Source organism: Sprattus sprattus (genome assembly GCF_963457725.1).
Source record: "Sprattus sprattus genome assembly, chromosome: 3".
Lineage (NCBI taxonomy): Eukaryota > Metazoa > Chordata > Actinopteri > Clupeiformes > Clupeidae > Sprattus > Sprattus sprattus.
In genome coordinates this window covers 61,271,985-61,299,673 of record NC_137922.1, presented here as the reverse complement: position 1 = coordinate 61,299,673, position 27,689 = coordinate 61,271,985, and the positions used below count along the sequence as shown (strand labels likewise).

The 27,689-nt window shown below is 49.1% G+C and overlaps 1 protein-coding gene across 1 annotated transcript; it reads right to left on the bottom strand.

Moving 5' to 3' along the window:
- Positions 1-568: 568 nt before the first annotated feature.
- LOC308362938 (proline-rich protein 12-like) lies at positions 569-27,689 on the bottom strand. The gene is given in 20 exon segments (XM_080835664.1): positions 569-2,463; positions 2,791-2,886; positions 3,617-3,748; positions 5,620-5,717; positions 6,332-6,445; positions 8,336-8,799; positions 9,648-9,781; positions 11,003-11,119; positions 12,622-12,636; positions 12,638-12,783; positions 12,786-12,842; positions 12,845-12,988; positions 12,991-13,098; positions 13,192-13,198; positions 13,480-14,232; positions 14,454-14,648; positions 16,237-21,326; positions 22,012-22,173; positions 24,195-24,349; positions 26,825-27,689. Coding segments are annotated over 20 exon segments (8,205 nt in total). The 5' UTR covers positions 26,908-27,689; the 3' UTR covers positions 569-2,328.

Below are 27,689 nucleotides of genomic sequence, written 5' to 3'. Positions count from 1 at the left end.
CGTCACCGGAAAAGATTACACAAATGTTATACTTTGACAGTTTATACAAATAACATCCAAAAAAATGTATATTCATAAAGTTTATATAAAAGCAGCAATAAGCAGTTCTGTTCCAAAACTAGCGAGCTAACTTCCTAGAAGGCATGCAAAAGCCTTGCAAACACCACCAACAGCCCAGCTGACACTGATAGAAGCTTGCCAACACACCAACTGGTGTCTTTTGGCGATATAGCTGGAAATGTCATGCTGTGAAAGCATTTTTTTTCCATGTTTGCAAAGTGTTCCAGCCCAGAACACAGAATTACATAGGGCATATCTTGGATGGCTAATGGGAAAGACACAGGTGTTTATATGTCCTTCACATGACCATATGCTATAAAAATGAACTTGAGGTTGGTACCAAAACTAGTTGACTATAAAACGACACATTGTTTAATAGTGTTGCTTTAAATAAAAATTATCCCAAGTTGGTTATCCCCTCACATGACATCATGGCGTATGAATAATAAAGAAGTGCAGAAGAAACTGAGCAAACTGTGATGATGTTATCTCCACTTTGAAGGTTTTTTTTATTTGTTTGTCAAATACAAGGATAGTCCCATGTACAGGAGAAGAAGCGGAGGGTCTGTGGCGGAAGCTGTACAATATTTACACAAGGCTTTTTTTCAGGGGGGAAACAGAAATATTAAGATTGTTCCAAAATAATACTCATGATACCCACAAACAACAAGCGGAGAAAATGAAAACATCCTTAAATATTACGCAACATAAACCCTCCCTCGTGGGAGCGCACCGTTCCTCGTAGCTCTCTTACAACCAAGTTTTTTTTTTGTTCGTTTTTCATTTTTTAAATGAATGGATGAATGAATGAATAAAATTATAGCCTACAATGCGGTTTAGTTCTCAAATATATTTAACGTTTTTCTCTTTTCCTCGATACACTTGCCATCTGATGATAATCGGTATCATCTGATGAGGGCGCGTGTACGCAGGAAGACCGCTGCCACTTTAAGTCCTCCTTGAACGTGAAACCTTGGTGCACGGCGTAAAGGCAGAAAGCTCAGAAACGTGGCAAAAACATTTCATTTGTAACCGTTGGAAACAAACAAACAAACAAAAGAAAAAAAGAGTTACTTCAGATGCTAGTGAATGTGTTTCTCTCTGCGAGTTCCTGTTAAAAACGTCTTTTCGTATAAATAATAAAAATGTGTGTACAATATTATTCTACATCATACACAGCACTCACATTGCCTGAAGCATTGAATGTCAATACATATTTAACCCCCCATCCTTTCCAAGTCCATGTCAAAATCTCACTGCATTCAGTACTCGTTAGAAACACTACCAGTCTTTCCCCTGCCCCACAGTGCCCCCCACAGGGCTGGAGAAAACCATTATTGTTTTTTAAAAATAATTCTGTGTAAAACAGTAACAGACTCACTCTCTAACCATTGTTACCACGGGAACCAGTTCACGCCGTCGGTAACGCCACGCACGATGAATCAACTGACTCACCGCGCCCCAAAAACAAAACAAAACAAAACTATGCGTCTCCTGTTGCATGGTGACGGGACTCCGTACTCCCTTGAGTATCATGGTTCACAGTGCCATATCATATCTCAGTCTTTTTGCATCAACGTGTTTATTTTTTCCTCCATTTTTTGCAACGTGTGACAAACCTCCTCCTTCACATTGCTCCATTCTTCTCTTCATCTTTTTGTCCTTTTCCCCATAAGTCTGTTTGTTTATCTTTTGAATACGATGGCTCCTCTTTTAAAATGGCCTCTTAACTCTTTTATTCAGTTCTGGATCTCAATGTGCAGATCACTTCAGACGGTGGAGACTGATCTTCATCACCGTGGAGACTGATCTTCATCACCGTGGAGACTGATCTTCATCACCGTGGAGACTGATCTTCATCACCGTGGAGACCTATCTTCATCACCCTGGAGACTGATCTTCATCACCGTGGAGACCGATCTTCATCACCGTGGAGACCAATCTTCATCACCGTGGAGACCTATCTTCATCACCGTGGAGAACTTCAGTCCCATCTCTTGTCAGGTGCTGAAGCAATAAGAATCAGTTTCAAACGGATATTTACGACCCACTTTGTCTTGCACTGATATCTTGAAGTCGAGTTCATTTTCACAAAGTATTCCAGACCAAATCCGAGGCATGGCAGCAGTTTCCTAATCTCTTATTTTGAAATCTAGAAATTTCATTTTCACTCCTCTGTCCTCGTACAGCCCTCGTGTCTGCACTAGCTCTGCCAGGACTGTAGGGGGCAGCACTCAGACCCTCCTGGCCTCACTCTGCCTCTCTCGCTCACACTTTGGAGCTGAGGGCCATGAGCTCCATGAAGGAGTTGAACAGGGTCTCCAGCCAGCTCTGATTGGCCATACACTGCTGCACCACCTCCTCCTGGCCTGGATCCTCTGACGCCTGCTCGATAGTGACCGTCTAGAGAGAGAGAGAGAGAGAGAGAGAGAGAGAGGGAGAGAGAGAAAGTGAGAGAGAAAGACAGGGGGAGAGAGAAAGAGAGAGAGAGAGAGGGATGATTACTACCACATGTTTTCTCTCTCTTTCTCATTCTTTTTTAGATCCTAAAAATGAATACCTGCAAACAATAATACTAATTTATAAAAACATGATTTTAACACTACTTTTAAAATATTCTCACAGATTATGTTGTGCTTTACACGTTAAAGTCAGACTGTAGTTATGTATTCTAATTTTGATTTGAATTCAGCAGCCATAGTATAGTGTGTGTGCCCAGACGTTGCTCACCTCTTTTTTACAGTGTAGGAATGTGTGGTATTTATAGTGATGGAGAGAGTGGTAGAGACTGTAGATGCCACACGTCTCTGTGGACAGTTTAAGGTCCTGGAAACACACAAATCACAAATGGAGGTCAACAAACACATCCTTGACAGTTTAAGGTCCTGGAAGAACAAAAATCACAAATGGAGGTCAACAAACAGATCCTAAAAACACAAAGAACGGTCATGAAATACTTCTTTAATCCAAAAGGGCAAAAAATATCCCTGCGCTTTCAATACATCTTGATTATATTTGAGATGATTTAATGTCTTTGTAAATAGCTTACTTTATCGGAAAAGAAATGTAAACAAACCAACGCCATACCAGAAACAAAACAAAACAGGATGCTTAGAAATACAGTTCGCTGCCTCTCAAATTTGTCTTCAGAATTACAGAATCGTGCAGAACTTCGTGCGGGGCTCGCAACATTTTTATTCATTTCCTCACAGATAATAATTCATTGAAATAATGTTTCATTTCATTCTGACAAGTTGTTATTCTGTGTGTAACGCACCTGTGGATTTAAACGGAGGCTATTATGCATTGATTATTTCCTGTAGCGGCCCCCCTACCTGTGGTTTGGGCAGACTCTTCTTGACACGGCTCACACACACACTCTCCTCACACACACACTCCTCACACACACACTCCGGCAACCCTACCTGTGGTTTGGGCAGACTCTTCTTGACACGGCTCACACACACACTCTCCTCACAAACTCCTCACACACACTCTCCTCACACACACACTCCTCACACACACACTCCTCACACACACACTCCGGCACCCCTACCTGTGGTTTGGGCAGACTCTTCTTGACCCGGCTCAGGGTCTTGCGGTTGTATCCCTCCCCGCCCAGCCGGACCCTCACCGTGCCAGACTCCAACGGGTCGGCGGAGATCTGAGGGAACGTGTGAAGGGCTTCCTGTGAGGAGAGAAGACAACATGGCAGCTGCTGAATAATTCCCAAGAAACACAGAAGGCAGAGAATGAATGTACAGGTGAGAGAGAGAGAGAGAGAGAGAGAGAGAGAGAGAGAGAGAGAGAGAGAGAGAGAGAGAGAGAGAGAGAGAGAGAGGAGGAAAGACAACACGGCAGCTGCTGAATAATTCCCAAGAATCACAGAAGAGATTAGGCAGAGAATTAATGTACTCGTGCTAAGGGTGAACAAAAGGTCTGTCAAAAGAGCTGTATAATTTCTACTGGGAATACTGAACAGAAAGGAGGTGGATGTGATGCCACTGTGTGTGTGTGTGTGTGTGTGTGTGTGTGGTTCTTTCATGCTAGTTGGCCTTGTGACTGCAGGTGTGAGTGTGTGTGTGTGTGTGTGTGTGTGTGTGTGTAGTTCTTTCATGCTAGTTGGCCTTGTGACTGCAGGTGTGTGTGTGTGTGTGTGTTTGTGTGTGTGTGTGTATGTGTAGTTCTTTCATGCTAGTTGGCCTTGTGACTGCAGGTGTGTGTGTGTTTGTGTGTGTGTGTGTGTGTGTTTGTGTAGTTCTTTCATGCTAGTTGGCCTTGTGACTGCAGGTGTGTGTGTGTGTGTGTGTGTGTGTGTATGTATAGTTCTTTCATGCTAGTTGGCCTTGTGACTGCAGGTGTGTGTGTGTGTGTGTGTGTGTGTGTGTGTGTGTGTATGTGTAGTTCTTTCATGCTAGTTGGCCTTGTGACTGCAGGTGGAAGCATCAAGCTAGCACAGCTTAATGGACTTTATCATCAATTGACATCAAAGGCACAACGTGTTTGAACCTGAATGGAGAGCAATGAATTATGCATTCCCACCCCATTGTGTTCTAACAATAAACCTGTTAGGCAAACCCATGATGACAGAGATGATGAGCGGGGTGGGGGGGGGTGTGTGTGTGTGTGTGTGTGTGTGGGAGTTCACCTCTGCGTCTCCCATAAACCTGTTAGGCAAACCCATGATGACAGAGATGATGAGCGGGGTGGGGGGGGGTGTGTGTGTGTGTGTGTGTGTGTGGGAGTTCACCTCTGCGTCTCCCATAAACCTGTTAGGCAAACCCATGATGACAGAGATGATGAGCGGGGTGGGGGGGTGTGTGTGTGTGTGTGTGTGTGTGTGGGAGTTCACCTCTGCGTCTCCCATAAACCTGTTAGGCAAACCCATGATGACAGAGATGATGAGCGGGGTGGGGGGGGGTGGGGAGGGTGGAAATTGACACAGGGTCGGACGTACGAATGAACTCAAAACGATGTTTGCCTGCACGAGTGCTACTCCTCATCAACTGACGAAACAAAGGAAAAATAAACGGACTGCACACTCAACCAAACACTCTGAGGAAGGCAAATCATCCATGTGGCGACAACATAATCAAATAGAAAAAGTAAAAGTGTGCAGTCCATTCGGTTTTCTTTTTGCAATTAATTTAGCAGGAATTAAAAGTATGCAAAATAAAGCGTGAGGGTGAGGGTACCTGGTGTTGGACGCTCATGAGTGTGTTAAATAAAGCGTGAGGGTGAGGGTACCTGGTGTTGGGAGCTCATGAGTGTGTTAAATAAAGCGTGAGGGTGAGGGTACCTGGTGTTGGGAGCTCATGAGTGTGTTAAATAAAGCGTGAGGGTGAGGGTACCTGGTGTTGGGAGCTCATGAGTGTGTTAAATAAAGCGTGAGGGTGAGGGTACCTGGTGTTGGGAGCTCATGAGTGTGTTAAATAAAGCGTGAGGGTGAGGGTACCTGGTGTTGGGAGCTCATGAGTGTGTTAAATAAAGCGTGAGGGTGAGGGTACCTGGTGTTGGGAGCTCATGAGTGTGTTAAATAAAGCGTGAGGGGTAGGGTACCTGGTGTTGGGAGCTCATGCTGACTCTCCTCAGGAGTTTCCGCTTCTGTTCGCCGAGGACGCTGTCAATCTTACGCATGGGCGGGAGGTAGAGCTCGTCTATGAACCAATGAGAGAGCAGGAGAAATCAGTCGAGGCAGCAGGAGACAGGCATACCACAGAAAGATAAGGGCGACCACAAATGGATTCTCTTGGGTAAATACTACAGGTCCTTCTCACAAATCTGTTCCACTTATCACTGTACACACTTGACTCAAGCTTTACTCCTGAGACCATCTCCAGTGCTTTTGTTTCAGACCCCACAATGCATAATCATGGTGCCAGATTATATTATATTATATTTATTATATTATATTAGATTATGATACAAATGTGATTACAGAAATTATTCTTTTAATTGATGGAACATCTTTTGCAGTTACAAGGTTGCATTACTATCCCAAGAAAAAACATCATTTTTTTACACAACACACAAAAACAAATAAGTGAAATGAAATGAAAGGCATTTGTTTGTCTTCATCAAGGGTTAGGGTTAGCACCTTCTGTGTGTGTGTGTGTGTGTGTGTGTGTGTTAGGGTTAGGACCTTCTGTGTGTGTGTGTGTGTGTGTGTGTGTGTGTGTTTGTGTGTTAGGGTTAGGGTTAGCACCTTCTGTGTGTGTGTTGTGTGTGTGTGTGTGTGTGTGTGTTTGTGTGCTAGGGTTAGGTGTAGTACCTTCAGTATCCTCCAGGGCCTGGATCATGTCTGGGTCCAGCGCCGTGCTGACCAGCATCTCCACGTAGCTGCGGAACATCTCCCTCATGGCCCGCGTGTTCAGACTGACTGATACTGGGGGAGAGGAGAGAAAGGACGAGGCAAGAATGACTTACAGTTCATTCAAATATGTTTCTGTTGAAAGACACACTTTCATGAAACATGAAACATGAAATTGAACAGTAAATACACTACACCAATAACAGGCACAAACACTCCCCAGACTATTGTTTCTCTCTGCTTTTTAAAGCACTAGGCCTGACCATGTATAATGTGTGGCTGTGAAGTCAGAGCGGTCCATTTGATTTGCATTTCAGAGTTGCAACGTCTCCTGTGGCTTTGAGGTTTGCACCACATGCAAATACAGAAACATAGGGGACGCTTGTAGAGCACAGTGACACGCACGCGCACACACACACACACACACACACACACACACACACACACACACACACACACACACACACACACACACACACACACAACAACAGTCTGGCGCTCCTACGGGTACCTAGCGCCCAGGTGAACGCCCCACTTCCTGTCTGCTCGATGCCCCACTTCCTGTCTGCCCGATGCCCCACTTCCTGTCTGCCCGATGCCCCACTTCCTGTCTGCCCCACTTCCTGTCTGCCCGATGCCCCACTTCCTGTCTGCCCGATGCCCCACTTCCTGTCTGCCCAATGCCCCACTTCCTGTCTGCCCAATGCCCCACTTCCTGGCGATGGTTTGGTGAGATTTTGCAGATAAAACGTTTGCAAGGGCACCACACCCACAAGAGAAATTCCAGTCGACTAGGTTTGATTACAAGTGAGACACGAATCAGAGATTACTTTATTACCTCCGCCAAGGAGGTTATGTTTTCGCCCCTATATGTTTGTTTGTCAGCAGGATTACGCAGAAACGCATGGACCGATTTCCATCAAACTTTGGGGGGAGATTGGGTCATATAATGGCAATAATTGATTCGATTTTCAGATGTCAAGGTCAAAAGGTCAAGGTCACAAGGCGGCGGTTTCCCATTCTTGTTATTTACGTATCTAGTGCCAGGTAAGTCTGATCAGTATCAGGGGGTGGTTCTCTAAAACGAAGAGAAATGTTGCCTGAATGTTCTGACAGCGTCTCCGAGTGAAACATGCTGTTGCCTGCCTTGCAGATTCACTCCACTGCACTTGGGCTCTCATGGCATGGAGTGGTCAAGTGCACTATGATGGTGACAAGGGTTAAAAAAAAAAAGTGATAGTCCTCTCTATGGCAGAGGTGGTGTAGACACACACACTCTGAAATTCACCTCTGCATTTAACCTATCCAGGGAAGTGACACACACACACACACACACACAGTGAAGTGAGGTTACACACTAACCCGGAGCAGTGGGCTGCCATTGGCGGCGCCCGGGGAGCAGTGATAGGGGTTAGGTGCCTTGCTCAAGGGCACTTCAGCCGTGGATGTGGGCATGGGAGAGCAGTGGTCTACCACTTCCCCCGCCCACATTTTTCCTACTGGTCGGGGATCGAACCGGCCACCCTACGGTTTCCGGCCTGAAACCCTAACCAGTAGGCCACGGCTGCCATGGCTGTTGCCTGCCCTGCAGATTCACCCAACTGCACTTGTGCACTCATGGCATGGAGTGGTGAAGTGCACTATGATGGTGGGTTAGGGTAGTGTGACATGATGGTGACGCGGCCATGGGACCTTGAGAAGTATGCTGGCACGAGTAGCAGCCTGTTCTTTAAGAAGCTCTGTAGCAGATCTCTGTTCCCACCTCATTTATAACTCAATTCCATTCAAATTGTATTATATAGCGTCAAAACAATAAACAAAAAATTGTGTCAAGGCACTCAGTCTTTAACCTTCCTCACATAGAGTGATTACCAAAGGTATTCCAACCTTGCCACACACACACACACACAGAGACACACACACACACACACACACACACACACACACACACAGCTCATCACTCACCTTCATCTTCACTGGCGGAGGAGTCAGAGGAGGAAGATGATGGCACCTCCTTCAGCCACTTCCTCCTCTTCTTGGGCGGCGGCTCAGCCTTGGCCTTGACCTGGACTGGTTTGGCGGGTCGCTCCGACCTCCTCTCTCCTCCTCCTCCTCCTCCTCCTCCCTTCTTCTCCTCCTTCACCTTCCCTCGCTCCGCCGCCGCCGCCGCACTCCTCTTCTCCGCCTTCTCCGGAGCCGCCACGGCTCTCTTCTCCCTCTCTCTCTCTTTCTCTCGTTCCTTCTCTTTCGTCTTCACCACCCGGTCGGAAGCCCGTTGATCTCTCTCCTTGACGTTACTCCTTTCCCTCGTCTCCCTCGTCTCCCTCTCTTTCGGTTTCTCCTTCTCCTTCTCTTTCTCCTCCTTCTTCACCGGAGGAGGAGCCGTCTGGTTGTTGCCGGGAGACGCCATCCTCTGGAGGGACTGGCGCCTAGACAACGAGAGAGAGAAACAGACACTGGACTGTTTTAAGACTGGCCTAAAATCCTTTTTATTAAGAAAGGCATTTCCTACTTTTTAAAAAAACGTATAATTGTCTTAAACTGTCTTTTTGCTGAGAGCCGTTTTTAACTATGTAGCACTCTGAGATTCTCCTTGAATGAAGAGTGCTCAACAAATAAAATTAGTTATTATTATTATTATTATTAAAAAACAATGGAAAATAACTCTTTTAGATTTACTTCATAACACCTGATGCCAGAAAAATCGTTTTCTCTCTAATTCCTGCCCTCCCATTATTCATCTCCCGTCATTTAAAAAAAAAAAAACTTTAATCTTAAACTCTTCTTTCTACTGTGATGTATGCATATATTAAACAACATTTTAAAAATACTTGTATTTCTTGCTAACTCAAACAGTGGCCCCTGTTAACAGTCAGTATCCAGAGAACCTTCTGGAGACGTACCTGAGTGTGACAGAGTGTCTTAAAGGAGACGTACCTGAGTGTGACTGAGGGGCTTAAAGGAGACGTACCTGAGTGTGACAGAGTGTCTTAAAGGACACGTACCTGAGTGTGACAGAGTGTCTTAAAGGACACGTACCTGAGTGTGACAGAGTGTCTTAAAGGACACGTACCTGAGTGTGACTGAGTGTCTTAAAGGAGACGTACCTGAGTGTGACAGAGTGTCTTAAAGGACACGTACCTGAGTGTGACAGAGTGTCTTAAAGGACACGTACCTGAGTGTGACTGAGTGTGTTAAAGGAGACGTACCTGAGTGTGACTGAGTGTCTTAAAGGAGACGTACCTGAGTGTGACGGAGGGGCTTAAAGGAGACGTACCTGAGTGTGACTGAGGGTCTGTGCCATGGCTTAAAGGAGCACACCCTCACGTAGTCCTTCTTGCTCACGTTCTCCAGGAACTTCACGTACAGCCGCTGGTACCGTTTCTTCGCATCGCCAAAGTAGCCCAAATACTGACACAACACGTTGAGAAACAACAAAAACACCAATGAATATCGGCGGCCATCATGGAAACAACAATAGCATCACATATCTCTGGAAATGACCATATTATCACTACGTATAATATCACTACCCGGACCTCTATGTGTGTGTGTGCTGCTTCTTACAGTAAAAACAATGTCTGCCAAGATGTGTATGGTGTGTGTGTGTGTGTGTGTGTGTGTGTGTGTGAGTGTGTGAGTGTGTGAGTGTGTGAGTGTGTGAGTGTGTGAGTGTGTGAGTGTGTGAGTGTGTGTGTGTGTGTGTGTGTGTGTGTGTGGGAGTGTGTGTGTGTGTGTGAGTGTGTGAGTGTGTGTGTGTGGGAGTGTGTGTGTGTGTGTGAGTGTGTTTTGTGTGTGTGTGTGTGTGTGTGTGTGTGTGAGTGTGGGAGTGTGTTTTGTGTGTGTGTGTGTGTGTGTGTGTGTGTGTGTGTGTGCTCTACAAGTGTATGGTATGCTTCACAGGTGGAGTCTAATGTGTGCATCTTGAAGACAGAATTAAGCTAAAGGCCAAAGTGCCAGTAGGGTTGTAAAGGATATCACCATCATAAGCGTGAGGCTGGAAGCCGAGGATATCTCCACTCGTCCAATCATAATCTAGGATATCTCCACTCGTCCAATCATAATCTAGGATATCTCCACCCGTCCAATCATAATCTAGGATATCTCCACTCGTCCAATCATAAGTGAATCAATTGTTTGACTGGATCTAACTGTTGTATAATATATTATTATAAAACAATTGGGTTCTATCGCGTAATTAAGCTGTTTCTGATTGGACGAGAGACGTTCCATGAGTTGGATTATCCGTCAACATACCAACTGTCTGGGACTTTTCACAGCTAATAATAAATCAGTCTGCGATGAAACATTCTTTAGCGCATTGATGATAACCGGTAATTCAAAGTTCTTAAAATTCCAAACCAAGACGTTGGCAATGGAACTATTTTTTGTTGCGGAGAAACAATGGCGAAAATAAACAATTTTTAATCAATAACTTCGTGTTGAAATGTTAATTTGTTGACTGTAGAAGTGTTTTATAAAAGCAATACAGCACTCGTGGGAGTGGGGTAGGTAAGGCATAATCCCTCCGGCCTCGGTGGCTACGGCCGAACACCATCCCTTACCTACCCCACTCCCACTCGTACTATATTGCTTAAGTATATATATCTGGTGTAATAAAGCACAACTTACGTTGCTGGTGGCACAGAACTGCCTCTGGCCATCTTTGATCTCAGGGCTGAACTTCTGCAGAAGGGCCTTCTGGACACGCCAGATGGGTGGGGGCTCTCTGCCGGTCTGCAGAGCGAGCTGGGGGGGGGCACAAGAAACAAGACTGGGGTTAATGTGGGGAGGACAGAAGACTGACACAAGACTGGGGTTATTGTGGGGAGGACAGAAGACTGACACAAGACTGGGGTTAATGTGGGGTTTCCCTACGAGGGGAACAAGACTGGCTTTCCATACGAGGGGGAAAAAATACATCAAAAAGGTGAAGCTGTTATGGTGTAAACAAGCAATATGTTTACAGTCTGAAGAGATTGGAGCTCACTGATGGAAACAGGCAAACACAGCCTACTGTGACACCACAAACAAACAAACAAACAAACAAACAAACACACACACACACAGCCTACCGTGACACCACAACAAACAAATACAAACAACCACAGGCTACCGTGACACCACAACAAACACATACAACACTGTTGAGTCAGCACACCTTTCCTTCTAAATGTGCATACACAAACAACAACAAGCACTAGTAAATCAATGATTTATTTCACATTCTCTTCTCCAACTCAACAATGTGCCTTTGATGTTGGCTAACTGTGACCTGACATCTGACTACATTCATGGGTCATGGGTCTACAGCATACTGGTGCATATCTGGTGCATATCAGGTGACTGATCCTTGGTAAAAGCCATCCATTGAAAGTGCATGCAACAGGCTAAACAATAGTTGATTTGTATTAGAATATGCACACATATGCATCTCACTAAAATTGTCTTTCGGCAGCCATAGCTAAAACTAAAATACAAAAGCAAAAAGTGTAATCCCTGAACATGGCAATGAGAATATGAGGCGTTTTGGAGAAAATGACAATATCCGTCTCATTTCATTAACACTATCAAAAGTCATTCCAACAGCCCAAACATGTATGATCCTCACAAACAGCTTTACAACTAGCATAAGCACTCAGCGTTAGCAGTCGCAGTAGTCTGCAGCTCAGACTGTGAACCTCACACACTTCACGGGTGCAGACATCTCACACACCCACTGAAGTCATTGCTGCTGTCTGCACATTTGGCTGCTCTGGTTTTTGTATGGATATTATGTACTATGTTTGTATTCATATCCATTCATCTTTACCCCAGTCAGAACCATCACAATATCAACTTCACTCCTCATGGCTCAGCCCAGAGACAATAAACAATTAGCCTTTAGGCACTTATCGAAGGCAACACTGACATTGTCAATGCCAGCACACACCACACACACGCACAAAAAAAGGTATGCATTATTTACATTTGGGTAAAAAAAAAAGGGTAAGGTATGAAATTCACCTGTATTTGATATTCATACTATAGCTACTATTGTCAATGACTTTAATGACAGGTGACAGACACGGGCCCCAAACAAGAGAACAGCTAGACCCACACACACCAGAGACATGGGATATATAATAATTATTAATAATAATAATAATAATATTAATATCCACCTTCAGTTGCTTGATGTCCTCGATGGACCCCACACACAGAAAGGGATATATAATAATAATAATAATAATAATAATAATAATATCCACCTTGAGTTGCTTGATGGTCCTCGATGCGCACCACAAACTCGTCACGCTCCCGGAAGATTCCCTCCCCGCCGCTCTCACTGTCGTCCTCCTCGCTCTCGCCCGCGATGGCCGCGCCGCTCTGCTTCTGAGCCAGGTGCAGCGGCAGGATCTGTGGCGTGGGGCGTCATCCTCCTCCTCCGTGAGGCCAGGGGGCGCCAGAGCGGCCCCGCTGAGGGTGGTGTCGGGGCGGGGGGAGGAGGCGAGGGCGGGGGGAGCGGTGATGCAGGAGGGCTGGGGGACATGGGAGGAGGTGCGTCTTCTTCTGCGTCTCCTTCTGCGTCTGACAGAGGAGCAGAGGGAGGACGGGGATCCAGGCCTGGGGGTGAGAGGACCGGGATGAGGGAGCGAGGGGGCTCGGAGGAGGAGGAGGAGAGGACTGCTCCTTCTCGGAATGCTGATCATCCTCCTCCTCCTCCTCCTCATCCTCCTCCTCCTCTTCTGGAAGGGGTGATGGGAGGGAGAGAGGAGGAGCGGGGAGGGGAGGGAGAGGAGGAGGCGGAAGAAGGAGAGAGGGGAGGAGGAGAAGAGGACCAGTGGGCTGGGGAGATGGAACAGGGGAGTCTGGAACAGAAGAAAAGAGGAAGGCGTGTAGTTATGCATCAACAGGGATGAAAATAGCATCAGCGGACACCAGGTGTGTAATGTAGGTCACTGCAACCCAAAGGGTTCTTATGAGAACGAAGCGGGTCTTATTCTCTCTTACCTCCGACCTTAGAACTCCCAGCATCTCCAGCTCAGGAACCTGGTCCTCCTCAGTCTCATCCTTTTCCTTTTCTCCTCCTCCTCTTCTTCTTCTCTTCTCCTCTGTTTGTTTCGCGCCTCTTCTTCTTCATCTTCCTCTTCCTGCTGCTTCTGTTGTTGTTGCTGCTGTGGCTGCTGCTCAGACTCCTGCTCCATCTCCTCTTCCTCCTCTTCTTCTTCCTCTTCCTCCCCTGCCTCTTCCCTCTCCAGCACCGCCGGCTCCGCGTGCTGGCCGAGGCCGTGGGCGGTGGGCTGGCCGTGGGGGGTGTGTGTGGGGGGCTGCGGGCTGAGTGCCGGGGGCTGCTGGGTCGGGGTGAGCGGGGCTGGAGGAGGAGGAGGAGGCGGCGAATGTTGTTGCCGTGGAGACGGAGGAGACGGCAGGGAGGGCGGGGGGAGGGAGGAAGAGGAAGTGCTGAGCTGGGGCGTGTCGTAGAGGGCGGAGATGGCGGACGAGATGCTCTTCTGCAGGTCCTGGTTCTTCCCCACGGAGTCTTCCTCGTCGGAGGAGAAGGACGGGAGCGTCTCCAGGTTACGCTTCAGCTCCTCGTCCAGGCGCTTGCAGGGGCTCGGGCAGCTGCCCAATGAGAGGCTGCCGTCGCCCTCGCTCTCGCCGAACCCGCTGGAGGCCGGAGGCGCTGGAGGGGGGGGCGGAGGGGGAGACAGGGGCCGGATCCCGCCGCCCGTCTTTCCCGGAGAGGCGTCGTCCCCGTTCCCAGGACCCATTATTCCAGGACCTGGCGGCATTCCCATCCCGGGATTCTTTTTGCCGGATTTCAGGAAGTCCAAGAAAGACGCCATGAAGCCCGCCTTCTCTGGTTCCTTGTCATCGGCCTGTGAGGGGTAGAGAGAGGACACATGAACAGACTGACCAACACCAATGTGTGTGTGTGTGTGTCATGGTGAACAACATGAGCATGTACACAATAATGCTGCGCCATATTGGGTTTCTTAAATTTCCCTCTGGATTAATAAAGTATCCATCCATCCATCCATCCGATAATAAAAAATTCTCTTTGTTTTGCCAAATTTATCCCTCGGTTCACTTATCTCACCTCCTGGCTCTTAGACTTGCCCTTCTCCTGGCTGCGGTTCTGGTTCTGTTCTGGAGGTCCAGGAGTGCCGGGGCTGAGGCCCAGGGAGGGCGCGGACCCAACAGAACCATCAGAGAGAGCCTGGTCAGTGCCAGACAGCGAGTCCGTGCGAAGCAACGCGTCAGAGGACGACATGGAGCCGACGGGTAGCTTGATCTGCAATATGGGCGAGGAAAGCACACACACATTTAGCATTTTACATACATTTACACTCGTACACATTGCATTAGTGCATACATTGACACTCGTTCACATTGAATTAGTGCATACATTAAGGCCGAATCTCGATTCTTCCCCTTGCCCCTTTTGCTTTGTCTTTGTCTTTGTCTTAACCCTAGCACTTGCAAGTGTAAGGGCCAAGGGCTGAAAACTTTCCCCTATGAAATGAGACGCCACTCGGTTTCGGGTACGTCACTTGGCGTCCCTGGATAATACAGGATGGTACATGTAAAGCACAGGTCGATGTCTTCAAACAAGTGCTGTCATTCACAGATATCAAACGGAATTTGCGGATAAGTTATCTGTAGACATGCGTGACTGTATGAGCTATGAAACTAGCGATTTAAAAAAAGTTTCAATTATGGTTGCAAATATATACGACTGTATAGAGCACAAAACTAGACTGTCGTAATTGTTTTGTGGACGGTACATGTAAAGCACGGATCGATGTCTCCAAAGCAAGTGCTGTCATTCACAGATATCAAACGTAATTCGTGGATATTAAAGTTATCTGTACACATGCATGGAGTCAGACTAGTCCTAGCAAGCTTCCATATAACCCAATGAAGTGGTGGCATACGCGCTAATTGTAACCTAAAACTACCGTTTGAAGCTTCAGTTAAGACCTACAATACTATGCATCGTTCGTGTCGTTCATTTTAGATCAAACCGAGTCATTATAAACATATAAAAAGTTGTGTAGATGGCTTTATTGATGTAAAATATTCCTCGCTTCAAGCAGCCAATTTTTTTTTTTTTATTCCCGAGCTGGGAGGAGCAAGTGAGCTCAACGATAATCTTAAAAACAAGGGCCATACACCCCTCAACCTTACCCCTTAATCTTGATCAAATTGGGTATTGAGACACCACTAGCTCTCACATGAACGCGCAACTTCGAGGGTAAGGGGTAAGATAAGGGGTAAGGGGAAGTATTGAGATTGGGCCTAACACTCGTTCACATTGCATTAGTGCATACATTGAGATTTAGTTTCACTACATTTCATCATTTAAGCACTTTGAGATGTATTGTTTTGCATGAAAGGTGCTATACAGAACAAGTTATTTATTATTATTTAGGAGACAGTTCTACAGTGTTTAATCAGACAGACATCATAGTTTATCAGTATGTGTGAGGCTGGGGTGCTGGGCCCATTGCCTTGGTATTGTTAGCACCATGCTCTACCAGCTGAGATACACACACAGTTTGGGCATGATTACTGGATTCAGTGCCATCATACACATACACACACACACACACACACACACACACACACACACACACACACACACACACACACACACACACAGACACACAGACACACAGACACACACAGACAGTTTGGGCATGTTCACTGGATTCAGTACTTGACGATGCACTACATCTAGATCAATATGTCTGTCTGAAACATCAAATAATTTTTCCTAATGCAAGAATCTCTCCAGAGGTTTGAGAGAAGCAATAATGGAAAAAGCTTTCATTAGTATTATTATTTATTATATATTATTTGTATTATTCCTTTCTCACCTTAATGGGTTTAATGGGCTCCTGGTGCAGATGAGGCATCGTCTGCTGATGGTGTTGTTGGTGTTGTTGTTGTTGTTGGTGGTGGTGATGCTGCTGTTGTTGTTGATGCTGCATGTGTTGATGGTACATCTGGTTCTGTTCTTTCTGCGCCATGTCCATATCCATCATGGCGTCCTCCCGCCTGCCACGCCCTCGGCCTCGCCCACGACCACGCCCCCTCTGCTCCGGAACCCCAACATAGCCCGTCGTCCCGACGACCTCTCCCATCATGCTTCTGGACACTTGGGGTTCGGGCAGCGGGCGTATCCGTGGACGGCCGCGCGGACGTGGGGGTCCGTCCCGCTTGGGCTTGCTGGGCTTCCTGCCCCTCTTCTTGGGGCCCTCATTGGGCAAGAGATGCGGAGGCGGACCCAGGTACCCAAAATCTAGGTCGTCCATCATTGGATTCATCGCCCCACTTCCCATTCCTCCTCCTCCTCCACCACCACCGGACTTCCGACAGCTGGATACGAGGTCGGGAATCAGATCCGGAAGTCGGCGGCTGTTCAGGCGGATGTCCGCGGGAACGTTGGCCTTGTCCTCGTCGTCCTCGAACTCGTACTCCTGCGCGTAGCTCTTCTTGGGCATGGCGTTCGGGTCGGGCCGCTCCTTGAGCAAGTGGAAGGAGCTGGACTTGAGGAGCTTCTTGGGTCGAGACGAGCAGAAGATCGGCGAGGTGAGCCCGCCGGGGCCTCCTCCTGAACCGGGCCCGGCGTTGCCACCCATCTTGTTCCCGCCGGACCCGTCTCCCATGGACCCGGCGCCTCCCATGCCCAGACCCTGGGGCTGTGACTGGATCAGACCTAATTGTTCCGTGTTGACGGTGGACGGCAGCTCGTGGCTCTTCAGCGAGTCCAGGTCCAAATGCATGGGGCCGTTGTCCGACTCGGAAAGGTCCGGACAGTACTGCCCGTACCCCTGGTCGCCGTGGTGGCCCATCATGTCGTAACCGGACTCCGTACCGTCGCCTCTGCCCGCTCCTGACGCCTTCATGCCCTCCATGCCCCCCTCCTGCCCTCCGTGGCCCTGAGAGACGCCCTCCTGCCCTCCCTGGTTCTCTCCGCCGCCGTGGCAGCTGGACTTGTACTCGTCGGGGCAGAACATGTCCTCCATCCCGGGAAAGAACGAGCGGTCCTCGTCCGGCAGGAGGGAGTCTGGGAAGCAGATGGACGGCAGCGGGACGTACCTCTGGCTCTGCTGCTGCGTCTGGTTCTGATTCTGATTCTGGGACTTGATCGCCGGGCTCCTGGGGTCAAACTGCTGCTGATGCTCTGAGCGCTGGAGCTGGGCGGAGTGGCTGGGTTCCTGCTGCTGCTGCTGACGCTGCTGCTGCTGCTGCTGCTGCGAGGTGGCGCCACCTGGTGCCTGGGAGGACATGTGGTGAGGGTGCTGCTGTGGGTGCTGTGGGTGCTGTGGGTGTTGGTGGTGGGAGTTTGGGTGTGACTGCGTCTGCGGGCCTTGGTGGTGCGGTGGCATGTGGTGTCCCCCGTGGGTAGCGGCGTTTAAGCCCAGTTCTGGTTCCGACAGGTACGAGTGCAGCTCCGAGGCGTGATGCTGGTGCTGCTGCTGCTGCTGCTGGCTGTGGTGGGACGGAAGCCTCTGCTGCTGTTGCTCCTGGGCGCCGCGGTGACGATCCCCGCCGCTGCCTCTTCCACCACCGCCACTTCCACCGCCGCCTCCGACCCGTTCGTCCCCCATTCCGCCCTCCGTGCTGGAGTTCCGCGAGAGGGACCGCTCCAGCATGTCCAGGGACGACACCGCGGAGGATTTGGACCTCGACTGGTCCTGCTGCTGCTGCTGCTGCTGCTGCTGCTGGGACGAGCGGCCATAGTGACCCGCGGACTCCAAGTTCTGGGACTGGAGCTGAAGCTGCAGCTGGGAGGTCTGCTGCTGCTGCTGGCGAGCCTGGCTCTCCGAGGACCCAACCACCCCGCCGCCGGCTGCTTCCATCATCGCCTGCTGCTGCTGGCTCATGGAGTGTTGTTGTTGCTGTTGTTGCTGTTGCTGCTGCTGCTGTTGGGGGTCCATCTTGCGTGTGGTGTGGGACAGGACCGACTGCAGCAGGTGAGGGGGTTGCCGAGGCTGGTTCTGGTCGGTGGGGGAGTCCATCATGGAGGACTGGTTCTGCCGGGCCTGGGTCTGGTTCTGCCGGGCCTGGGACTGGTTCTGGTGGTGCTGCTGCTGCTGGGACTGCTGCTGTGCATGCTGGGATAGGTGCTGGGCATGCTGGGAGGGAGGCTGCTGCTGCTGTTGATGATGATGCTGCTGCGACTGTTGTTGGGAGTGTTGTTGTTGCTGCTGTTGCTGTTGCTGCTGCTGCTGTGGGTGTTGGTGCGAGTGATGGTGTTGCGGTGGCACCTCTGGGGTCTTGCACCCGTAGGACATGTCCCCGGGGTCTTGGGGTTTCTTCTGGAGATCCATGTGGGGGTGGGAGTGCAGGTGTGTGTGTGTAGGGGTGTGTGGGTGTGTCGGGGTGTGTGGGGTGTGTTGTTGTTGTTGGTGGTGGGAAGGTGGGGGGTGCTGAGACAGAGGGTGCTGGGAGTAGGGGTCCCCCCCGCGACCGTAGTGCACTACGGACCCCAGGGCGTCATGTTGGTGGTGCGAGTGGGAGTGTGTCTGATCGCTGCTGCCCCTGCCATCATTGGACATGGATCTGCTGCTCTTCTGCTGCTGTTGAAGATGATGTTGCTGCTGCTGTTGGTGCTGCTGCTGATGCTGCTGCTGTTGGTGTTGTTGTTGCTGTTGGTGTTGTTGTTGTTGGTGTTGTTGTTGATGCTGCTTATGCTGCTGCTGCTGCTGCTGCGCTTGTTGTTGTTTCTTCAATGACATCTCCAGCTGGCTGTCCAAGCCTGCGCTGGCTCCCTGAGCCCCTGAGCCGCCCGTGTTGGAGGTGGCACTGTGTGTGCGGATCACACTCTGGAGGTGGTACCTCTCCTCGGAGCTCTTGCTCATCTCGTAGGCCAGACCCTTGCCCACCGCGTCCTGGGGCGGATAGGCCAGACCCTTGCCCACCGCTTCCTGGGACGGATAGGCCAGACCCTTGCCCACCGCGTCCTGGGGCGGATAGGCCAGACCCTTGCCCGCGTCCTGGGGTGGCGCCACAGGCTGCTGTTGCTGGGCAGACTGCGGAGCGTGGTGGTGGGAGGCGGGACTCTGAGCCTGCAGGAGGTGCTGGATGAGGAAGTCCTCTTCGTCGTCGTCCTCTGGCGCGGGCCTCTCTGCCACGCCGTGCATGCCACCGTCAGACTTGCCCTTCGGCGGGTGGTAGGACTGGGAACGAGGGGGGCCGCCTCGGGTGTCGGGGTACCCCCCCTGGGGGGACGGCAGGAAGGAGGGGGACAGGACCGAGGACAGGTACTTGTTGGAGCCGGTTCCGACGGGCGACTGGACCGGTCTGGAGGGCACGGGGGAGTGCAGTCCCGGGCGGATGATGGCAGAGTTCCCCGAGGGAGACGGGCTGGAGTCCGGCATGTGGTACGACCCGCCTCCGCTGCTCCCACCTCCTGCACCCCCACTTCCCGAACCGTTACCCCCACCTCCTGATCCGCCACCACCACCTCCCCCCGAGCCGCGCAGGAGAGCCGGGGAGTGTCCCGCCGCTCCATACCCCATGGAGGGGCTCCCCGCACCCCCGAGGGACGACGGCATGGACCCGTACCCCGAATCTGCCCCGTAGACGGAGTCGGCTGAAAACGACTGAGCTCCCATGCTGCCGTAGCCCCCCTTGCCCACGCCAGACGCCCTGGCAGAGGGCAGATCATGGGCCTGCGGGGAGCTGAACCCCCCGTACCCCGACTGGGAGAGGTGGGAAGGAGGGGGCTGGCCAGGGGAGTACGACTGGGACTGGGCCTGCGGCTGCGGAGGGGTCTGGCCAGTCAGGTTGCTGGAGGGCTTGACGCTGGCGATTGGGGATCCGTAGCCTGACAGGCAGGACTTGGACTGCTGCTGCTGCTGGGAGGAGTTGGAGGAGGTGGGCTGGGGCTGAGGGTGTGTTTGCGGGGGAGGAGGAGGGGGAGCGGACTGCTGAGCGCTGGGCGCTTGCTGGCGAGACGGAGCCGAGGTCGCGCCGCTGCTGGAGGTCGGGATGGAGTTCGAAGGTCGAGCTCCTCCTCCTCCGCCGGCGGTCGCAGAGGAAGAGGAGGACGACGCCGACGAAGAGTTGGATGAGGCCGAGGACGCCGCTGAGGGGGGAGTGTGAGGGGTCCGCGACGAAGACCCCGACCCAGAGGAGGAGTAGCCGCTGCTTGAGTTGCTCTTCGCCGCCTTCCCAGCGCCGCCTGCGGAGGAAGAAGAGGGGGCGGCGGGAGTGTAGGGTGGCTGGATGATGGGTCGGTACTGCTCGATCCGGGGGGAGGGCTTGGGCTCGGAGGAGGAGGGGCTGTGCTCTCCCAGGGGGCTGCAGGCGAGGCCAGCGTGCCGGGAGGGGGGTGGCGCCGGCTGTTGGTACCCCGACACCCCACAACTGAGATAGTGCTGGAGGGGGTGTGGGCTGGAGGAGGGGGCCTGGGCGGACGTGGGGCGCTGGTAGTGCTTGATCACGCTGTCCTGCCGGGGTACGGTCCGCTCCTGGGGGGAGGGCTGTGGGACGGGGGCGGAGGAGAACACGGAGGAGCCGTAGAGCTGGGAGGACTGGTCCTGGAGCTGCGACGACAGCAGGTTGAACTGGTGCGACTGGAGGTGGCGAGCCGAGGCCGAGGCTGCCGCCACGGAGGACGCCTGGGCAGAGGTCACGCTGCCCGCCGTGGGGTCGTGACCCCCGCGGTACGCCGCCGCGGCACCCTGCGAGGACAGCAGGCGGTCGAAACCCAGGCTGGACTGCGACGGCGTCTTGATGTGCAGCAGGGGGTCGTGGGGAGACAGGAGGCCATTGGAGGTGGGGCTAAAGGTGGGCGTGTCCTGGAGGGAGAGGGAGGGCGTCACGCCGGGGAAGGAGCGGCCGGAGAACGACGCTGGGTGCTGATAGGCCGACAGCGCAGAGGACGATGGGAAAGATCCAGATCCAGGAAGAGCTCCAGAGATGAAGAGTTCCGCGGGGGCCGGGGTGTGCATCGCTGGAGACAAAAAAAACAAGATGAATGAGGACATGGACCAGTAAAGAGAGAGAGAGAGAGAGAGAGAGAGAGAGAGAGAGACAGAGAGACAGAGAGAGAGAAAAAAAGAAAGAGAGGGAGGGAGGGAGAAAAAGAAAGAAAGAGAGGGAGGGAAAGAGAGAGAGATTGAGAGGGAGGGAGGGTGAGAGAGAGAAAGAGAGAGAGAGAGAGAGAGAGAGAGAAAGAAAGAAAGAAAGAAAGAAAGAGAGGGAGGGAGAAAAAAAAAAGAAAGAAAGAAAGAGAGAGAGAGCTAAAGAGAGGGAGGGAGAAAAAGAAAGAAAGAGAGGGAGGGAGAGAGTAAGAGAGAGAGACAGAGACAGAGTAAGAGAGAGAGAGAGAGAGAGACAGAGACAGAGGGAAAGGGAAAGAAAGAGATGCAAATACAGACCTGAGACTGAACATTTAAACATCTATTTAGAAAAAGCAAACCCAGACTAAACATAAACAACAAATTAGACTAAACAACAAACAGACCCAGACTTAACATGAACAACAAATTAGAATCGGCCGACGGGGTCGCTACAGCTTATTGCTTGGAAGCCAGGGCTATAAATTCTACAGGTGATATATATATATATAATATTTATGATTAATTATTTATGAAACACTCTGGTTTCTCATCCAGTGTCATCCTTTGGAGCCTCACCAGTCTGCCAGGTCGGGGTGCGGAACTGCGAGAGGAGGGAGGAGGCGGAGGGGGGCGGCTGAGGTCCACGAGACTCCAGCGCTGAAATCAGGTTCATGACGGACGCATCGGCTCCCGAAGGGCTTCCGTGGTGCAGCCCGGTATCAAACAACCCCGACAAGCCTGAGAGAACAGACAGTGATTGATTAGATTGATTAAATGGCCTGGCACTGACCACAATGAAGTGAGAATGGCTACCTTCATAATAATAATAATAATAATTAATTTATTTTTAACGCGCTTTTCATTCACAGGAATCTCAGAGTGCCTACCTATTAGAAACGAACTATATATATACAGTACTGTGCAAAAGTTTTAGGCAGGTGTGAAAAAATGCTATGAACTAAGAATGCTTTGAAAAATGTGAACAATAAATGTTTATTTTGTATCCATTTACATGGTAAGACTGAGCACAGCAACAAGACACAACGTAGTTATACTGCATCAGCAGGGTCTCTCCCAGACAAAGATTTCAAAGCAGACAGGGGTTTCAAAATGTGCAGTTCAAGCTCTTTTGAAGAAGACGTTGAGGATCGTAGACGCAGTGGTCAGCCAAGGAAACTTAATACAGCTGATGAAAAACACATCAAGCTTATTTACCTTCGAAATCGGAAGATTTCAAGCAGTGGCATCAGCACAGAACTAGCAGAAACCAGTGGTACCCAGGTACAGACATTTACTGTCCGGGGAAGTCTGGCCAGAAGTGGTCTTCATGGAAGAGTTGCAGCCAAAAAGCTCTACCCCGACAAGGAAACAAGGCCAAGTGACTGAACTAAGCACGAAAACATAGAAACTGAGGTGCAGAAACATGGCAGAAGGTGCTCTGGACTGATGAGTCAAAATTAGAAATATTTAGCTGTAGAAGAAGGCAGTTTGTTCGCCGAAGGGCTGGAGAGAGGTACAATAATGAGAGTCTGCAGGCAACAGTGAAGCATGGTAGAGGTTCCTTTCCAGGTTGGGGCTGCATTTCTGCAAGTGGAGTTGGAGATTTGGTCAGAATGAATGGTGTCCTTAATGCTGAGAAATACAGGCAGATACTAATCCATCATGCAATACCATCAGGGAGGCGTATGATTGGCACCAAATGTATTCTGCAGCAGGAACATAACCCCAAACATACAGCCAATGTCATTAACAACTATCTTCAGCTTAAAGAAGAACAGAAAGTCCTGCAAGTGATGGTATGACCCCCACAGAGCCCTGATCTCTACATCATCGAGTCTGTCTGGGTTTACATGAAGAGACAGAAGAATTGTAGGATGCCTACATCCACAGAAGATCTGTGGTTAGTTCTCCAAGATGTTTGGAACAATTTACCAGCCGAGTTCCTTCAAAAACTGTGCGCAAGTGTATCTGGAAGAATTGCTATTTTGAAGGCAAAGGTTGGTCACACCAAATATTGTTTTAATTTAGAATTTTCTTCTGTTCCTTCACTGCATTTTGTTAATTTATGAAGAATTGATGAAAATAAACTGTTAACACTTCCATTTTTGAAAGCATTCTTAGTTTACAGCATTTTTTCACACCTGCCTAAAACTTTTGCACAGTACTGTATATATATAGAAACTATATAGAAACTAACTATAATACCACCAAGACAGCCGGTACAGTCAATCTAAATCTTCTTCTGATGAATACAAATTGCTAATTAGCACGCTAGACACGCTGCAGCCAAACAGGAGTTCCCACTAACTCATTAAATACAATGAGGCACCTGTAGTACCTTACATTTAAATTTAGTCATTTAGCAGACGCTTTTATCAAAAGCGACTTACAAGGATGTATACATATTTTACATTTACACTGATGGCACACTGCACATCAGGAGCAATTAGGGGTTCAGTGTCTTACTCAAGGACGCTTTACAGTGAGGAATCGAACTAGCAACCTTCTGATTACTAAACGACTTCTCTACCTCCTGTACCACTGTCTTCATTAACTGGTATAAACGCTAAAGATCACACTATGAATGGTCAGTGATAGTGAACGGATCAGATATTGATGACAAGGTGTCCAAAGTAACTCGAATGTCTTCGCTAACTGGTATTATCGCTCTAGGGTTAGATCACACTCTTACACCCCACACACACACACACACACACACACACACACACACACACACACACACACACACACACTCTTACCCAAACTTCTCCCGGCGCCCCACGCTCCTCCCTGGGCGGAGCTGCCTGGGTGGTGGTTGGTGGCGTAGCCCTGCAGTGGGTGGGGCGTGGCGTAGGCCTGCCGGTGGAGGAGCTCCGACTCAGGATGGGAGGACCTGGAGCTGCCATACACCAGGCTGAGGTGGGAAATATAAAATGATCAATGAGTTAAGGCCCTTGCATGCTTCTAAAGGGAGCATGAATTGCTAGGTGCTTACGCGTTGCGTTGGAGGTGTTGCCAAGCAATTCACACCCAGAACAATAGGCTTGCGTAAAATGGCGCAAGTCTAGAAAAAGGGGCCAACGCACGCAAGACGTGAAAAGTCGCGCAAGGGGCACGCAAGGGGCTTGCGCGGCCTCTTGCGCTTACGTAACCGAGCATAAATCAGCCTTTAGTTTAGAACCAGGGGTTCGTTGAGCCACTCTCAGGGGTTCGGCAGGGGTCAAGACACACACACAGTATAGCCCCGGTTCACACTAGCAATGTCGTTTTGAAGAAATCATATTTTATTTTTCGAATTACGAAGGGTTCGACGAATGCACTGATGAAGCTTGCAGGGTAAAGTACCTCCAAAAAGGTTAAGAACCACTGGGGGGGGGGGGGGGGGGGGGAGATTGAGAATGAGTTAGTCATAATCCTACATATAAAATCAACTTTGAGAGTTTCATATCTGAATTAAAATAAAATAAAAATTCTAAGCAAAAAGATATAAGGATGAAAGCAAAGGATAGCTGAGGAATGAGTTAGTCATAATCCTACATAAAAATCAACTTTCAGTTTCATAGAGCTCTTATGTATGTCGGTGAGATGTATAAGTGTATCTGTGTATTAAGATGCTGGTTGACCTAAATTTCCCTCGGGATTAATAAAGAATCTATCTATCTATCTATCTATCTATCTGAATTCTTGAAATACAATAAAAGTGATGAGCAAAAGGATCATGAGTTTCGATGTTTAATAGAGCTCCACATATCTATCCTCTGTTGTGCTACTGGACATCTGGGCGAAACTACCGGATTTGGTGACAGTGATTAATGGGCTTTAATGCTTGATTGACTTGAAATAGTGAAGTACTAAAATAGGATACATTTCCATCAGAAAATAGGTCGAAGGTTTTGCAGTGATACAGCTGCACAAGCTCCGATTGGATGCAACAGCAGATTCATTTAACCTAACATGCAAGTTTGAGGACCTTACAGATCACCACCACTACTACACAAGGTCGACAGAAGCAGTTCAGTACAGCTTTCATGCAGCAACCAAAAAAAAAAGGTGCACGATGACTCGCGGCATGCGAACGAAACCCATTTCCTCTAGCTTGCGGACAGTGATGTGTACAGCACCTAGCAAGCTAACATGCTCACAGCACAGAGCACCTTGTCATATCTCACTTTACGTAAATCATTTTTAGAAAAGCGGGTTACCATTGTGAGAGTGTTTCGGGTACCGCAGGGACACATGGTTTTGTGTTTTATTTTTGCTGCGGGTGCCAACGTTACATCTGGGAGAACATTTTAGCAGCGGCTGCGGGCAACTGGGTTTTTTAATCAGCTACAGAGGCCTGTAGAAGGCCTGGTTAGCTTGCCTGGCTAACGCGTTGTTCGCCAGTGATCAGAACTTGCTAGTTTAGTACACAGAATACCTGAGTTAAACCGCTATATCACAATTTTACGTGATGGCAGCTATCACATTCAGCCGTTTGTGACTTGACAAGTGCAGTGACGTGTAAAGTAAAGTGGATAATGTAGGCTAACGTAGCATGAATTTATTATGGAGGCTAAAATGTGTGCTAAGTGCTAAGCCTTTAACTTCGGGACCGGAGGAATCATGTTAACTATTGGCGTCACTAATTAGTGATGGAAATGTGAATACATCTCCTATTTAGAACGGAAAACATCGGGAAAGATATAACGTCTTAATTGCACTGCCCTCTCTGATTAAGATAATAGTGTGTTGCCATGCAATTAAAGCAGGTAACTTAACGTTAACTGTGTGACTGCTGTTATTTCGATTCGTTGCCGCGGCAATACATTACATATGTCATGAAAATGGTGCATTTCCAACATTCAATGTCACATTAAGTGCGTACTTGGAATTGTGTGGTTGTGTTCATTTAGACAAAAGGCGTCGTTATGTTAATCCATCTAATGCGTGTGTATGTGTGTTGTGTTCACTGTCACTTAGTAAACGAGCATGTGTCCAGAGGCAGGGTGTCATCCCAACGGGGAGGCGTGAATTATTGTCAAAGATCCAGTAATTTAAAATAAATAAATAAATGGAAAGAGCACAAACCCGCCCTCCCTTTCCTCCTCTCTCTCTCTCCACCCAAAATCCATGTCTACCTTCCAAACCACATTAGGTCTGTCAATCACATTCCTAGGGCTGCCGAGACCCCCAACCCCCTCCCACATGAACCGCTTTTCAATTGATATATAGGTCGCACGTAGGTTTCAGACACCTTAACCGCGGTAACCTGTGCAGTGTTAGGTCACAACAAAAAACGACGAAAGTCTAATGACGATGTTAATGTAAAAAAGGACATTTGGTTATTTATTTTTCAGAGTTTAGGATATGCAATCGTAGTACTACACATGGTCCCCATTTCTCTTACCTTGCCTTCGCCGATCGCTCATAGCTCCATCCCGCTCCGGCTCCTAGGTCACCGAAGCCCGCGCCTGGATAATTTCTATCCATTAGTGAAATATGTGCGACAGAGCAGATCCAAGCGGCGGAACGCGGGGTTCAAATAATCCCCACGGTTCGACTATAGGTCTTCTTGGACTGTCAGGTTCGGTTCATTATCTCCCGTTCAAAAAACAAATCCATGCGAGCTGAAACACGGCATATTGAGAGGGAGAGAAATGGAGGAGAAGAGGGTAATAGAGAGGGTGGTTCACCCGTCCTCTGGAAGAAATAAAATGAAAAAAAAAACGTTACCTCCCGTCTCACTCTCCCTCTCCTACATCTAGTCACGAACCATTCTCTATAAAACTCTTTAACTGTGCTGCAAAAAGAAACTCAAATCTAATTCGGAAACCAATAAATTACTGATGTACACATATGACCGTACACGTCCTTTCCTGCGCCTATCCTCCCCTCTCTCTGGCCGCTTACTTTACTTCAGTCGAAAGGTAAGCTAATAGCCACGCACATATGCTGGATCAACGACTGTTACATGATAGCCGAAATCCTTAAGCAAAGTGTGTCCGATTTTAGAAGTACGTGCAATCTCAATGCATTTCGATATGGCATGCAAAAAAAATTCCCACCCCAAATTTGTTGTGAGCTAGCTAGCATCGAGCTAGCCCTGTCGACGCATCCGAATAAGATGGTGTTGCTCTATTTTCATATTTTCGTCCTCTCTTTGTTTGCGCGTTTTGAGAAAGAGACGATGAGCTACCACTAAAAAATGAATCAAAGTCCTAAATCAGATTTAATCCAACTAGATTTAGCGATCGCGGCCTCGTTTTTTTCAT